At 36.7% G+C, this 18,257-nt stretch overlaps 1 protein-coding gene across 3 annotated transcripts in view; it reads right to left on the reverse strand.

Annotated features, from left to right (window-relative positions):
* Window positions 1-2,401, reverse strand: part of LOC121593760 (dendritic arbor reduction protein 1-like) — a 100,908-nt gene extending 98,507 nt beyond the window's left edge. The window contains exons 1-2 of one of the 3 annotated variants that reach the window (XM_041916424.1): window positions 2,290-2,401; window positions 1,361-1,642 (exon numbers count right to left, since the gene is read on the reverse strand). In XM_041916424.1, coding sequence (XP_041772358.1) covers window positions 1,361-1,414 — 54 coding nt within the window. In that variant the 5' untranslated portion in view covers window positions 1,415-1,642; window positions 2,290-2,401. Of the gene's footprint in view, window positions 1-1,360; window positions 1,743-2,289 lie in introns of all 3 variants that reach the window. The other 2 variants (XM_041916422.1, XM_041916421.1) reach the window with 2 other exon arrangements.
* Between the last annotated feature and the right edge of the window lie 15,856 nt (window positions 2,402-18,257).

Raw genomic sequence — 18,257 nt, forward strand, 5'->3', positions numbered from 1 at the left:
ATAATTTATCCATCGATTAAAACCACCCAAAACATCATCGTCTACGGCAACAAAACACTACCCACTTCCAAAACCTCCCGAGCAAAGCGCACTGCAATAGCTCTATCTTTCACTTTTATTGAATCCGACACGTTCTAGGCGCTTCCTGTGCCACCTTCGGTACAGGTCGTATCTGCCAAGCGTCTTTTTTGTTTTGTTACTGTAAGCATCTACGCCGACGACCTGCCATAATCGTGCCCCATTTGCCCTGGTTTCGCTGAGCGTTTGCCATCGTTTGCTTCATCCTCTATTTGCCAGACGATCAGTCTGGGAGATTTGTATTCGTACAACAACCGGGAGACGATCGTGCGCAGGTCGATGGACAAACTAATCATCATCATCAGAGCACCATCATCAGAGGCCCCACTCACCGAGACGCGGCTCTCTGTAGGCTTAATTTATTGATGATCCACCGTCACTGTGCACGTTTCTCGCGAAGGAATTCCTTCCTAGGATGACGGGTGGCACACGCTACGCACCGTGCTCGCCGGTTGGACCTTACGGACGCGGTGGATTATTGATAGAAATCATTGGTTTTCCTAGGGCTTGCAGTCACTTCTTCCGTCTCTTTGCACGTGCCTCTCCTTTGCGCGCTTCTTTCATTCAATTTTTTAAAAGTTTTGCTCAAATAGGTCCAATCATTGATAATTTATTTCACCTATCAATGTGTGGCTTTTAACGCGCGGCCAAAGCTAATAATTAAATGCGCGCAGCGTATGATCGGTTGAACGAAGGATTGATCTACCAAAGCCGTCGGAATTTCCATCTTACTGCAGTCGCAACACTGACGGTAGCTAACAGTGTAAGCGAGCCCGGGTGTAGCCGTTCCATAGCGCCCAGCCCAGTGGCATCTTTTGTCAAATATTTGTGTAGAAAGTAAGCGCTTCTTCAACCGTACTGTGAGGCGAAGACAGTGGAACGGGTCCATGAAAAGGGATTTGCAAACCTAACGTTAAGATTTATGGGTGCTTGAGAGCTTGTTGACAAGTGCACCATAAAACATTTAAAAATAGTGTTATAACAATTCACATAGTTTTATTATATCACATTCATTACCAAATAATAAATACTAAACCGTAATTCGTTGCCTCAATAAGAATAATAATCGTATAATCGAATAATAACTTAAGAAAAACCACATTTTTCATGAAACACAAAACAATAAAAAAATAAGCAATGCGGACGTTTTGGACCGTTTTTACAATTTAAAAAAAAACATGCATGTTTAATTGATATGACTTCCTAGCTACCAAATCAGATCTCTCTTAATTTTCATAAACTGACGTAAAACACGTCGTAATAAGTTTTGGCACAAACTCACCTGCATTACCCAAAAGCTTGTTGACGGTACTATCTGATCTCCTGCTGTATCCATAAAACGAGGCCCACACCTTTTGCTCCAGTCGGCGAGATCGCGACGATCGAAGCAGGAAGACACTCTGGTTTTGGTTTTAAAGTTTACCTCGGCAAATTTCACTCACTATGCATTAATGAAAAATGGTATACACAACACTACACGATCAACACTATTATGCTGTCATGGCACACTTGTAGAAAAGTATTCAGCACACCAGCTACTCTATCACTGTCTAGCACGGCTTAGCTGAAAGGTACATCGAACTTTTTAGCATGTGCAATTAGAAAAAGGGCTCGATTTGCACATCCGATAACACAATCAGCTTCCGTACGGCGAGCTCTGGTGCCTGTGTTAGAGTCGGAAATGTGAGAACATTAATCACACGATCCCTTGCTGCGATATGGAAGCGGCTGGCACGATGTGAATGGATGAGTTACGACCCTTCGAAAACATGCACAAAATTCCCGAAAAGAGGTCTACGATATCAACATTTACAAACACGTAATCATATCCACCAGTTATCACTAATTATTCACTTTTTGATTTGGTGATTAGTTTGGCATACAATAAGCAACACTCAAAGAAACCAGTAGCAGACTAAAAACACGAAACGTGATACACATGAGCGCGGTTTTTGCTGAACTATCATCCATCACACCAGCTGATAACACGGTCGATCAGGTTCCTCGATAACACTACGCAACTTTTGTGGTGCTGGTGCGCGGCAGAACAGCACATTTACACGACAACATGAAGGGCAAAACACCTTTCATTGAATTAAACCTTTCGTCTGAATTAAGGAATCACACGGAGCTCTGAGCTATTACTTCCAGTGCTAGGTGTACACTTTCACTTGGCGCCGAATCACGGCGAAAATGCGATCGAGATATTACGTAGTCCCAACATACGCCGAGCATGCGGAGGACTGGTTCACGGAGCGATTGCGCGTACGTCTTGTTCGCGTGCTGGTTTATCGACACATGACAGAATTCACCCAAGCCTTCGCTGAGCCGCGTAAAAATGCTAGATAGTGGGGACAGAGCCGGCGAAACACCATGTCCAATTGGGACCTAAGGCAACGCGTGCTCGCAGTCCGATGAAGTCGATTCTCTCTCACTGTGCTTGAGTTCATTCTCTCTCAATGAACACAGTGCTTCCATGTTAGGACATATGTTTGAACCAATACATTACATTAGTGTTTGAAACGATTTACAACGATTTATGAAAAAAATCAATAAACAAATTATCTAAAAAATCATTTTTTTAATTTAATCCCTAAAAATAAATCTATGCAAATAATAACACAGCATCTTCACCATGTTTTAAGCACATTACATTAAGTTAAATTTTACATAATGTAAGCCATAGCAATGTTCGCAGTTCATCGAAAGTTTTGAAAGCATATTGTTTGGGATATGAGTTATGAAATTTACGAATAGATAAATCATTTACGAAAGTACCCCACTGGAGCTATAGTTAACAGTTAACAGTTAAAACAAACTCTGAGAGCGATGCAACAAATAGCAAAACAATGAATACATTTTATGATCTTCTCTCGTCTTCAAATCGAAACTGACGAAGTTCATTCACGCACACACCTTAATCGAGACCTTTAAACAAGTTTCATCTCGAGCTTGTACTTTTGTAAAAAGTGGGCGTACTCGTAATGGTACACGTGTGTGAAAGTGTTCATTAGAAGATTGAGTTCACCGTGGTACGTTACTGAGCGTTATAAAAGGAAAAGAATAATCGATTCTTCTTTTTCTTCTACTTTTCCTATATTTTACATGTTGTAAATGTTGTTGTTTTAAATGTATTTACACTTGTTACTAGTACTTCAAAAATCTAATTGAATAGTTACGGAAAGGAAAGCTAGTATACAATAAGTTCAATTAGGGCAAGTGTACCAACACAATTTGTAGTCATGCAATGGTATTACTACTCCACGGAATGGTATTATTACTTTATTTTTAAACGCAATGTAAAATACCAGAGAACGTATCATAATAACATAATAAATTTATTTACTTTTAAATTGTCATAAAGACATATTTTCACTATTAATGTGTAACCTATTAGTATAACCATAACTGTAGGCAAATTTACCCTATGTATTGAATTTCTAATTTTTGACAATTTTAACAAATGGTATATAGTAGATACAAGAGTGAATTAAATATTTTATTTTAATATCCTTTTAATGACTATAATCTCGTTGATTTAGAGACATTATCTTTCAATTTGATGACAGTTAAGGATCGTCATGCAGTAGTTTTTTTTTTGTTTTAACTATACACTTTTTATAGATCCATCGTAAAACTAGCTCATACATGAATAAAAATGCCGGCTTTTAGTCTGACAGAATTTGTATTCATAAAACGGTTGTTTATAATTAGTATCGGTTCACACAGGCACACTTTGGCGTGTAGATTCTCAAGTAATAATTTTTAATTATATGTAACATTAGAATACGTCGTACCCATTATTGTTTTGTTGTTCAGTTATGGATATTTCAAACTAACAAAATATTATAACTCGCTCTCTTGTATGCCTCTTGGTTGCCTGCTCACAATAGCCAATGTTCGGATGCCGATGCCAATGCCGATGTTCGGATAGTTCTAGACTCATGTCGAAAGAGAACCACCGAACAAATCAATTTGCAATATATCTCACATTTCGAGCGGTCTTGAAGTCTTCTGGATCTTAGCTCTCGGTAAATCCCATAGTATAGTACGATTCCCTTGCACAATGTGTCTCCGGATTTCGCTGCTAATGACGTTATCCAAAGTAACTCTTTTACTACATCGAGATTGTCGCTGTCAACTAATACACTGAATCTCAGTTGAGCCCTATCACGGACAGAGCCTCCGGCAAGCAGGTACTTCATCTTCGTCGCATTGATTCTCAATTTAATTCTTTCTGCTTTGCGTTTAAGTGGGGTGTACGCCTCATAAACCCCCGCTGTCGTCTTGGCGATGATGCATATGTCATCCGTGAAACCAAGAAATTGGAGAGACAGGTAGAATATCGTGCCACGGATGTCGTTGTCTTGTCCCGCGCTTCGAATGACACATTCCAAGGCGATGTTGAAGAGCAGATAGGAGAGTCCGTCACCTTGCCTCAAATCCCTGTGAGATTCGAACAATTCCGACGTTAAGTTCGATAGTCTCACCTTGCACTGCACCTCGTTCATGGTTGCCTCTAACAGTCGGATCAACTTCCCACGGAAATGGTACCGCTGCATAGCTCATTCCGGTCTATGGTGTCGTAGGCCGCTTTGAAGTCGATGAACAGGGATCGTAGGGATCTGGCCCTCTCGGTACTTCTGGAGGATCTGCCTCCAACAAACCCTGCTTGGTAGCTGGCGATGAAGTTTTTAGCAAGAGGCCGAAGTCTGCAGAATAGGAACTGAAACAAGACCACAGATTTTCACGATCAGCTGATACATTTACGCTGACAGCAAACTTATAACTTTGAAGGTGGTTAATGCCACGTCGAACCATTCTTTATGCTCTCTACGTGCTAAGTAGCCGATCTTCTGTTCGGCTGCAGTGCTGATGGCTGTTTCTCCGTAACCATTCATTGTTACCGTCCGGTATGCTGAAATTTTAGTTTGTTTCTCTCTTTCTCTCTCTCTCTCTCTCTCTCTCTCTCTCTCTATGTATATATATATATATATATATATATATATATATATATATATATATATATATATATATATATATATATATATATATATATATATATATATATATATATATATATATATATATATATATATATATATATATATATATATATATATATATATATATATATATATATATATATATATATATATATATATATATATATATATATATATATATATATATATATAGTGTTAGATAGTGTGTTTATTATTATATGTTTACATATAAAACGTTCAATCACACCTCACCATCATATAACCTTATTCAACTGACGTGTTGCACTGTCAGTTTGATGATAAACGCAGGCTCCTCAATAAAGTCATTATTATTCCGATCGTTAAAGAGAAAGGACACAAACACAACACCCACGACTTGTAATTGGCGCAGCCGGTAGTCGTTGATTAGGAAAAAAAACAGTGCTAGTGAGCCGTAATACGCTTACGTAGTTTGTCTGGATATGTAGCTACTATAAGATAGGGTTACGTATTCATCTTCGTGCAATTGTAAAAGTGCGGACGATTTGTGGCAACGCCTTTTTCTGTTCATCGACAGGACCATCCTCTTCTCCCTTTTTCATCATCAAACGTCGGATTGAGGTTAGGATCCTCACGTGTTCTTCAACACCAACACACAGGTAAGCAAACTTTTGGTTTTTAATTTCTCTTGTTTGTCTGAGTGACAGAGATAGAAAAACTTTTGCTACTGTGTTTCGGATAGTCACTATAAAATAGAACTATTCGATTTCTTAAATTTGAAAAATTAAAAACGTGTTCCTAGAGAGACGTTTATAACCGAAGCATTTTATGTGGAGAAATTCAACCATTGAGGCTTTCTGTTCGGATACAGATTCAATATGGAACGATTCCGGCAGCCTCTCATACGTGCCCACCAACGTTGATATTCCTCTCGAGCGCTTATCTTTAACCGATAACATGGAACAAATACAGGCGCAACTTGAGCAGCTTACGCATCTCGTACAGACTCTCGCTGTCTCTCGCTGAGCAACAGTCTCAAAAAATACTCACACTTGAGAGTAATACTCAGCAGGCTAGTAGTAGTGTAGCGAGTAGCGTAGCGCAGGGCACTAACCTTAGCGTTAATGTGGATGCCTTTTATAAAATCCCAGACCCGATAAAGGCAGTCCCTGTGTACGATGGAAACAAAAAACAGCTTTTTGCATGGCTTAAAACAGCAGAGAACGCACTGAACATTTTTAAGGCAAACGTGCATTATGCCGTTTACCAAATGTATGAGCATCCTCAACAAGCAACAAAATACAGGGGCGTGCAAAAGATGCATTGTGCTTAGAAGGTAACCCTACCGATTTTCAAGATATCAAAGAGATTTTGACAAAAACTTTCAGCGATAGATATGATCTATCAACGCACATGTGCCAATTATGGCATAATAAAATGAACAATAGTACCAATTTAAAAGGCTATTACATGCAGACAAAGGAATTAATACAAAAAATTAAGCAAATAGCAAGGCAAAACGAAAAATATAATGAGAGCTGGTCAGCTATAAACCACTTCATTGACGAAACAAGTCTAGCTGCATTTATTGCAGGGTTACAGGAACCATATTTTGGTTATGTACAAGCAGCACGACCTGAGGATTTGGAAGGAGCATATGCGTTTTTATGCAAGCTGAAATCCAACGAGTTCACAGCACAAAATTCAAATGTTAGAAAAGTGACCGAAACAAAGCATTACACTTCACACAATGAAGGTTTGCAGAAGCGATTCGATGGCAACGCAAATAGACCAAGGATGACAAATCAAGCTTCGACATCGAGTTTCATGAACCGTAACACGAGAAACGTGCACTCTTCTAATAGGGATTCTCCAGTTCCAATGGAAACTGAGTCTAGTAGAACAAGATTAACCTTGAATCAAAAAAATTTGAATACAACCGAAACATTCAATTCAAATTGCCCACAAAATTTTGAAAATGAGGAGGATGATATTTTGGTAAATTTTTGGGAAGCTGTAAAAACAACTTTACCGATTTAGATTTTCTTCCATACATAACAGGGACACATCCTAAAACTTCTCAACGGTTTAAATTACTTTTGGATAGTGGTGCAAATAAGAATATTTTGAAACCGGGAATAATTCAGTCATTACAACCTGTTAATACCGTAATAAAAAATGGATCAGGTTGCCATAATGTTTCACAAAAAGGGTCAATAAATTTGCTTGGACCAGAATTGCCAAATCAAATGTACTATGAATATGATTTCCATAAATTTTTTGATGGAATTATTGGATCGCAATATTTAGCTAGATGCAATTCTATAATTAATTATAGCAACGAAACAGTTACTATCGCTGATAAAATTATTCCATTTGTTAAATATTTTCCAACCAACAAATTTTTCCATCACATAGTTACAATCGACACTTTAGAAAATGGTGATTGGTTTGTTCCATGTCATCAATTACTCTGTAATAATCTTATAATAGAACCTGGGCTCTACAAATCAGAAAATAATAAGTCCATCGTAAATATTATAAGCCAATCCCATATTGCACCAACAATTACAAACAGTTTTCATCTAAATGTAAATAATTTTGAAACAATTAACCCCATTCCATTAAAGGTCGATGAGCCACTCAATAAAAAAGCAGTAGAAATTTTGATAAGGTCGGACCATTTGACACCTTATGAAAAAGATAATCTTTTTGATGTAATATTGAATAACCAACAAGTACTCCTTAAGAGTAATGAAAAACTTTCTTCAACAACCGTAGTTAAACATAAAATGATAACTAAAGACGATGAGCCAACGTACAGCAAAACTTATAGATTTCCAAATCATTTTAAAAAAGACGTAGAAGAGCAAATCTTGGAAATGCTCGAAGATGGAGTAATTATTCCCTCGAATAGTCCATATTCGTCTCCCATTTGGGTAGTTCCCAAAAAATCGGATGCTTCACAAAAAAGGAAAATAAGAGTCGTAATAGATTTTCGCAAACTGAATGAAAAAACTATTAATGATAAATGCCCTATTCCCCAGATAGAGGAAATCTTGGATAGTTTGGGAAAATCTACATACTTCTCGACATTAGATCTGAAATCTGGCTTCCACCAGATAGAAATGGACCCTGCACATCGCGAAAAAACGGCCTTCTCGACATCTCAGGGACACTTCGAGTTCACGAGGATGCCGTTCGGGTTAAAAAATGCCCCAGCGACGTTTCAACGTGCAATGAACCATGTACTAAGAGGATACATAGGATCGATTTGTTTTGTCTACTTAGACGATATTATTATAATTGGTAATAATTTAACATCTTATTTAGAAAACCTGGATAAAGTGTTGAAAAGATTAGCAGCTTGTAATTTAAAAATTCAAGTAAACAAATGTGAATTTCTGAAAAGAGAAACAGAGTTCCTAGGTCATTTAATAACTCAAGATGGAATAAGACCTAATCCCGATAAAATTAAAAAAATCCTCGATTGAAGTCTACCTATGAATCAAAAGGAAATCAAACAATTCCTAGGGCTTACTGGATTAACAAGACCCCTTTCAAAATGTTTAGAGCAAGGTGCTAAAGTAGCGTATGACGAGGAAGATTATAAAAAGGCATTTGAAGAGCTAAAACATATTATTGCTTCTGATCAAGTCCTTGCTTATCCGGACTTTGAACTGCCCTTCATTCTCACTACAGACGCAAGCAACTTTGCATTGGGAGCGGTTTTGTCTCAAGTTCAAGATAATTGCGAACGGCCTATAGCATATTCTAGTAGAACACTAAATAGTACAGAATCCAACTATCTAGCAACAGAGAAAGAGGCCCTAGCTATAATTTGGGTGGTCAAAAAGTTTAAGCCCTACCTTTACGGGAATAAGTTTACGTTAATCACGGACCATAAACCTCTTACGTTTATAAAAACATCTTTCAAAAATTCGAAAATACTGAATTGGCGTTTAGAGCTAGAAAACTTCGACTATGGAGTTAAATACAAAGAAGGAAAAACTAATGTGGTAGCAGATGCGTTGAGCAGGAGGACTGACCCTGACAAATCTATACGAGATATTAATGCTTCCTCCATTTCAGACTCGCCAAGAAGTGGAACAAACCGAAGTAGCGAAACTATTCATTCTGGGGATATATCCGGCGATTACTTTGTTCACTACACAATAAGACCTGTAAATTTGTATCGCAATCAGCTTATATTCAAATTAGGAGACACAAATGCGATTGTTAAAGAAACACCATTTGTAAATTTTCAAAGAACTGTTATCACTCAGAACAATTTCGATTCAAGTAATGTCAGTTGGTTTTTAAGCATGTACCACAACGGAAAGCAGACCGCTATTTTTGCTGCAGAAAATCTTATGCAAACGATTCAGGAAACATTTAGTAGCCATAATTTCACAAAAGGTCATTTTGTAGTTACACCAAATATGGTAGAAGATGTAACAAGTATTGAGAGACAAAATTTTCTCGTTACATCGGAGCATGACAGAGCCCATAGAGGTATATGTGAAGTAGAATATCAGTTACGGCGATCATATTTCTTTCCCTGCATGCTAAAAATGATTAGAAGTTATGTTAACAGCTGTGAAATTTGTAGTAGTCATAAGTACGAACGCAAGCCTTACAATATAAAAATTTCACCCAGACCGATTACCCATAAACCATTAGATCGCGTTCATATGGATATTTATATCATTAATAAGTGTAGTTTCTTATCAATCATTGATTCATTTACAAAACATCTACACATGATGTACCTTAAAAACAAGAACATAGTACAAGTTCAAAAGAAGTTAGCTACTTATTTTTCAATCATAGGATTGCCTAAAGAAATCATAACAGACCATGAGACCACGTTTATGTCTGTCCAACTAAAAAGTTTTTTGTCGTCGTTTGGAGTCTTGTTACAATATGCATCTTGTTCAGAATCGAATGGGCAAATTGAAAAAAACACACTGCACAATAACAGAAATCATTAATACAAATAAGTATAAGTATGAAGGAGCAGATACAAGATCTTTAACAAAGATTGCTGTTACCCTTTACAACAATAGCGTGCATACGGCAACGAAATTTACACCCAACGAATTGTTGTTTAACAATTCTAATAGTGTGAATCCACCAGAAATATCTGGAAAAGCACAAATATTATTTGCTGCGGCATATAAGAATATGACAAAAGCTGCCAAGCGCCAAACCAATAATAATGATTCAAAATGTGCCCCTCCAACATTGGAGGAAAGGGAAGCAGTGTTCATCATGCCTAATATAAGAACAAAGATGCAACCAAGAGCAACAAAACTCATTGTAAGAAACGTACTGGACAAAATATTTGAAAATGCTAGAGGAGTTAAAAGACATAAACAAAAAATCAAGAGGTTGAAGAAGTACAATTAGCAAATTCTTTTGAACAAAATTTGAATATTGATAAACATACCATACTTTTCTAATGAACGTAATTTAAAGGTACTTAATCACTTGAAACTAATAAAACGCGAATGAAATTCTGTTGTAAGGCTGCGTAAGGTTAGGTAATACTAAGTTGAATTTATTATAACGTTTTTATACTGTCCTATTATCTTTGTACTGCCTATCCTAATCGGACGAGGACGCCCGAGCTTTACCCCCGGAGAAGTAATAGATAGTGTGTTTATTATTATATGTTTACATATAAAACGTTCAATCACACCTCACCATCATATAACCTTATTCAACTGACGTGTTGCACTGTCAGATTGATGATAAACGCAGGCTCCTCAATAAAGTCATTATTATTCCGATCGTTAAAGAGAAAGGACACTAACACAACACCCACGACTTGTAATTATATATATATATATATATATATATACAGATATATATATATATATATATATATATATATATATATATATATATATATATATATATATATATATATATATATATATATATATATATATTGATATCTCTCTCTGTCTCTCTCTCTGTCTCTCTATCTCTCTAGCTTTCTCTCTTTCTCTCTTTCTCTCGCTCTCTCTCTCTCTCTTGTTGGCCTGCTCGCAAAAGCACGTCGTCGAGACCTGATCAACGGAAATTTTTCAAGATGCTTGATCCCTGGCTGTAGCTTGCCATCCATATAAACACTCAATTTCTATCTCTAGGTGCCACAAGAGGTCACAATTTCTCCCAGCTGGTCAAATTAGTTTAATACCACTCGTTATGCGTATGATGCAATTTAATGATTGCAAAAAAATGATTGATAAAAATTGTAATAATTGGTTCCAGGACCGCTAATGTACTGGTAAGTATCTAGTGGCATCTACAGTGATCGGCAAAATAAAATGCCGATTACTTACAATTTTACATTTTTTACATTTTTTTCCGTAAAACATGAAGTTATTGAACCGCTTTATTTTTTTAACATTGTTCGTGATATGCTTAAGAATGTGCAGTACCATACCAAGATAAAAATGAGAAGTTTGCTTTAAAAAAACATATTTTTTTCCAAAATTGATCAAAATCACTGTGCCAAAATAAAGTGCCCACTTTATTCATTCTACAGAAAATATCTTCCTGAAAAATATAACAACAAATTCAAAATTTATATGTGTTCCTCTCGCATTCTTTACATGTTTATTTATTGAAAACAATTGCGTGGCGCGCGCAGGGGCCTTTGTAATATTAAAAATAAAATAAAACTTGCTATAAATTTGAATACAGACAAGAACATTTAAACGTGGCAACGGTAATATTGAAGTAAAAAAAGCAATAGAACTTATTGAAAGCTTTACACATTGAGATAATTGCGATCATGATCTCCCCTGTAAGTACAGGCCCGGTATATTTTGATCAGAAAATTCCGAGGACGTAGTGCGTGGTCAGGAGCGTACAAATTGATCTTAAGTAGCAGCTCGAGAGCATCAATTTCGCCTTTTATTAACATTGCTACAAAAACTGCTTGTGATACCTCCGTTTCCCTCCCTCCGTCTCTCTAAGGACTGCAAACCTAGAAGAAGCCGACTAGTTTGATATGTTAGAGACTGGTCCATGTTCCACCTTAAGGTTCTTATAGGTATTTTTGTGATTTTTTCTGAATGCGCTCAATTCGTGTGGACCAGTTGTTAGTGTGCGGATACCAGTTACAACATTGAATTGATGTGTGGACCGGACTAAGGCGACGAACAGTTGTTTTAAACAGAAATCAAATTATTAAATCATTAAAATCAAATGTCAGACGATGAATGAAACCAAGCTGCCTATATGCTTTGTCGATGACGTACGAATACTGTTGACGGAAGGAGAGTAACGAGATAAGAATAGTGCCGAGATTTCTATGTTACGTGGGATTACACACGAGTCAAGATTATAGTCTCGCTCAATAGGGTCTTTTTAACTAGTAAAGTAAAACTAATCACGCAACACTTAATGTTCGAGGATCTTTGGCATGTTTTTTATTTTTTATTTTTAAAGGTTTGTCTAGTTCTGCATTAAGTTTTTGCTTCTGGTTCTTCTCAAGTGGTGTCCAGAGCTTTAAAGTTAAATGTATTTGTTTGTTACACCAGTTGTATCCACCTTCGCACCTCTGCCACAAATTCTCGATGACACTAAGATTTAGACTTTATGGAGGACATGCAAGGTGTTTTATACGATACGAGTTGAGAAATGTTTTTTGTATTGATTGTGTGTTGAGATGTTAGCCTGTAGGAACATGTTTTTAGTTTTCAAAACCCTTTTTTTATTAAAAAAGTATCCCAAAGTATTTATGAAGGAGGTTAAAATAGGTATCAGCCATAGTTTTGATTCACACCAGTATTCCCGCTATATAGCATCAATATATTTAGGGATTAGGGTAACTAACGGCTTCTTTGTTCGATATCGATCAGTCGGTCAATTCACTATCGCATGAAATTAAATTTAAGTTTAATTTAAACAGATTAAGCCAATAATTGGTGGACCCATTAGTGTCTATTATTATCGAATTATCAATTATTATCAAATCTACAACAAATTCGTAGTTACACGAAACTCATCTAAGTGGCAACGATTCGTAAATCATGCGTTGGTGTAAACTTACTATCGAAACATAAGATACATTCGTCAATATACCACTTGTGCACAATTATACGACACTTCTTCTGTTGTCAATAATATACATTGAACGATTCTTAGTATGACATCATTGTATCAAAGTTTTCCTGAGCGATAGTCAAAATGAAACAAAAATGATCTATGTTAACAATTTAACATTGGTCGCAAAAAATGTATTAGAAATAGCCATGCGCGTTGTGTTCTGAACCTGCCAGGTGCGATCCGTTCCAGCATCCGGACCGCGACCCTTAATTTTAGCCCAAGCTGTTGCTCTCACCGTTCTTTACGATTCGATCTGAACCGACTGCTATCAACGTTCTTATCGATAGGATCTATACGGCTGCTCTCAGCGTTCTCTGCGATCTGTACTGAACCGGTTGCTCTCAGTGCTGTTTGCGATCCGGCCAAGAACGCCAGACATTATACTCTCTTAAATTTGATGGTCCAATTTGATGTAAACAAAGATTCAGGTTCAATTTAAACCTGATTCTCTCTGCTTTCTTTTCGATCCGGTACATAATGTCGTCCTCATTTCTTTTACTTATTTATAGTATGGATACACATACACACCCTGTGTATGTGATTGATAACAGCGCACGACAAACACTCTCAGTCACTGATACAACGGTACAACAACTGTGCAATGAGGGCAGAAAAGGATAGTAATTTCTGGTGAGATGAAAAGCTAATCACTAATTGGAGATAGCTCTGCACTATTTCCACTACCATGAAATGAAATAACTGCTTCTTCTGCCATGTGATTGTCATTAGTATTTGCATCTCTTATTTTGCTGGATTGTCGTAATATCAATTAATTGGGCGGAAATGTGAATGAAATGTGAAATGTGGCGTTACACTGCTTCGTTGAGCATGCATTTTCATTGAACGCACTTGAATTATTACCTGAAATTAACTATGTGTAATTAAATACTTGTGGTGCACGATGCGTTTAGCCTTCTGCAATATTTTATTGGACAATAATATGATCAATTAAAGTCCACTATCGGCATTAGCATCCTAAGAATTCGTTATAGACTGAAATTAATAAATACTGTTTGATTCTGTTAATAGCTACTCATTGAATCGGTATTAGAGGCCGGTCTGGTGGTACAGTCATCAACTCGTACGACTTAACAACATGCCCGCCATGGGTTCAAGCCCCGAATAGATCGTGCCTCCATACGTAGGACTGACTATCCTGCTATGGTAACAATAAGTCAAAGAAAGTCAAGCTCATCACTTCACCAGTGGGGTACAGGCATGCCTTGACCGACAACGGTTGTGCCAAAGAAAAAGAAGTGTAATTTTAATTCACACTGATTTTAACAAGCCGATTAAACTTGTTGGCTTTCTGATTTTGCATTAAAATTGCATGCGTAGCACAACATAACATAATAAGCGATGTCGGTCAAGACAACACTGTACCACATGCTTTTGGGCTTATCTTTATGTGACTTATTTATTAATCATAGCAGGATAGTCAGTTCTACGTATGGGGCCAACGGTCCATTCGTGGCTTGAACCCAAGACGGGAGTGTTGTAAGGTCGTGCGAATTGACAACTGTACCACGAGACCGGCCTTGTTACTTCTCTATTAAATAGTATAAACCAGAGATGTCAAACTGATGACCCGCGGGCCAAATGTGGCCCACGAATGCTTGAGCCAACATTTATTTGTAGAAGCATTTCTGCTTCTATAGCACACGTCAGTCAATTTCGGACTCCTGAAATATAAAGAGGATCCATATTCAATCTCCAAATGGACCATTCGTAGGACTGACTATCCTGCTATGGGGTGAAATCAATTAGCCATTGAAAGCCAAGCCCACAAGTGGTACAGGCAGGCCTTGACCGACAACGGTTGTTGAGCCAAAGAAGAAGAAGAATAAATATAAAGAGATTTTAAACTTTGCAGATATCTTAATGAATCGTCAGACCATGCATCGCCATAAAACCTTGTCGATTTTGTTCTACCTTCTTTCTATGCATGTATGCATTAAAAAGATAAGAATTGCAAAAACTGTTGTAGTCATACAAGGAAAATCAAACATAGTTTTTTTTTATTAAACTGAGCTTTCAATTCTGCAAAATTTAAGTAAAATGGTTAAAAAATCAATGTAAATTTAATTGAACTCTTTCCGATGATTAAATTTGTTAGTAAAACGTTTGTTTTGATTTGATGAACAAGTCTTAAAAGCAACAACTCATTCATTTTTCTACCTCATACAAAATCGCAAATGTCTTATTCATCTGTTTGTAGTTTAGGAACATAATTATTTTTTTATAAAGCCACCAATCATTTTTCGATGTTTATACCAGCGAATTCAAACTCATTTGACAAAAAGTCAATGAAAATAGTAGCATGGACCTTAGCCTAGTTTTTACATGATATTGTATAGTTCAAAAATCAGCTATTAAGGCACTTGACGACCAATTAACCAATTTCTATAAGAAAAAGACTTGCACAAATTAACAAAATCACTCACCCAACAAGAATTAAAAACGAAAGATCTCACACTTGGTTGGCATATTTGGCAAATGTCGAACTCGAATTTAGTCGAATATACTAATGATACTAAAGATAGAACATTAACGTTTCTCATCTGCAAAACGTTTAGAAATCAGATGAAATCAGATGTCAGCCCAAACACGTGTTACATTTGATAGAATGTTACAACCAATCTCAAGCATTCGATCAGGCATCCTACCAAGACCAATGTGATTAAATAAACTACAGGTGGGCTTTTGATTCTGATGTTGGTCGCTATAATGAATGAAGATTTCTATGGAGATTGGCAAGAGGGAAATAACGGGTACTAAGAACTTAAATGACACCTTACACTCCTCTGTAAAATGGCGATCTGAACTGGACTGAATGACCTGTTGTAATTTATGGACTTTATACAGCATCAAGCCGGTCTCATGGTACAGTCGTCAACTCGTACGACTTAACAACATGCCCGTCATGGGTTCAAGCCCCAAATAGACCGTGCCGCCATATGTAGGACTGACTATCCTGCTATGGGGGGAAATCAATAAGTCACTGAAAGCCAACCCCACAAGTGTGTTGGCAGGCCTTGACCGGCATCGGTTGTTGAGCCAAAGAAGAAGAAGAAGATACAGCATCAAAAGTAAACATTCGCTACTTTAATTCCAGCTCAAAAATATTGATAATCAAAGTGACACCAATATCAACTTTACTTTACAAAATTTACTGCTCTGTATTGGAACTAACGCGTTAGTCATGACCAGTTTTTGCAAATTATTTTTGCGTACTGAATCTTGTTAGTTCCCATAAAACTATGCAACTGTTGGTAATATCAGAAGCCTATGACCAATTGAAAATAATCTGCTACAGCTATTTTTTTACATCAAAGATTTAACTTTTGTAACATAACTATTATCCCAAAATGAAATGAAAAGATCAGCTTACGATCTGATTTTTGAACTATACAATATCATGTAAAAACTAGGCTAAGGTCCATGCTACTATTTTTATTGGCTTTTTGTCAAATGAGTTCTACATCGCTGGTATAAACATCAAAAAATGATTAATTTTGTATTAAATTATTTATGTATAGCATAGTGTATAACGTAAGGCTGTTAGTAGATAAGTAAATAAAAACATGTAATAAATATTTTTATATAAAAAAAATTAGAAGAATAGTTTCACTAATTGGATAAACTATTATTTAGTTTTGTTTGTATTGCACCTGTGTGATTATAGAACATATAATATTTTAAACAATATTGAATGGGTACTTTAATATAATCAATATATAAAGTGAGCAACTGAAAAGCGTAACCAGGGCAGATTATCTCGAACCTACGTTTTGCGTTCTGTTCTTTTTCTCCAGATTAGCAGGTTCGTACCGTTCCTCAATTTTTGGAACTTTTCTCATCACTAATCAGAAACACAAACGATAATGCTCGTTATGTGAGATACTAATTTGGAAGGGTTTCACTGTACAGTCTTTCCCCGAGTTACGCGAACAACGCGTTCCCAAGACATTCGCGTAACTCGTATTTCCCTTAAGTCGAATATCACGATTAACCATCAAAATATAATTGATCATTAATAATGTTTGTTTAAGTTTTGTTCATTTATGTAATATATTACTTGTTTAATGCAAGTCGAGTGGAAAATTTGGTTATTTATGTATTTTTAATAATTTAAAACTTTTGGAAAAATTGTAAATTATCTTTCATTTGAAAATTGATGCAGAAAATTGTACTGTTTTGACATATGAACTGTCAAAAATGAAAATTCGCTAAATTCAAATTCACGTAACTCGAGTGTCGTGTAACTCGGGAAAGACTGTATTGCAATACAACCAATCTTTTTAATTAAACATATCTTATACTACATAAGTGTAAACTAGTGAAGGGAAAAATGAAGATCTCGTCGGAATCGATTCCGGCTAGCTTCTAGGTTTTCTGGAATACATTACGGCTAGTAGGTCCGGAATCAGTTTCCGGAATCGATTCCTTAATCGGCTCCAGAATTGGTTCCGGAATCAGCTTCGGAATTGGTTCCGGAATCAGCTCCAGAATTTGTTTTGGAATCGGCTCCGGAATCGGAATCGGTTCCGAAATTGGTTCCGGAATCAAAATCGGCTCCGACATCGGAATTGACTCCGAAATAAGAATTGGCTTCGAAACGGAGTCGGTTTTGGCATCTTCATAGGAATAAGCGTTGGACTCAAACTGCTACGTGTTGATAGCGGTAAAGAATCAATTTTTACCTGTAAATGATCTGTTCACATGGAGATTCCTGGACTTATTTCGCTTTCCACACTTCTTATTTTAATTCAAAAACTAATTCTCATTCTGCATTTTTGGAGTCAAGCCTGATTCCGTTACCGGAGCAAATTGCGATTCCCAGGTCGATTCCGATTCCTGAGATGATTCTAATTCCGGAGCCGATCCTGGATTCAACTCCGGAGTCGGCTCCAGAACCGATAGGTCCGATTCCGAACACGCACCACTAGTGTAAACGATGTTCCTTGCCCGATAGTCAAAGAAAAAATGAATAGTCTTTCTAGAGTTCATACTACTGAGAAATTTTAGTGTTTTTTTTTAATATTTCAACAAACTATCCGAAACGTC

The sequence above is a fragment of the Anopheles merus genome, chromosome 2L (assembly GCF_017562075.2).
Source record: "Anopheles merus strain MAF chromosome 2L, AmerM5.1, whole genome shotgun sequence".
In the NCBI taxonomy this organism is placed as follows: domain Eukaryota; kingdom Metazoa; phylum Arthropoda; class Insecta; order Diptera; family Culicidae; genus Anopheles; species Anopheles merus.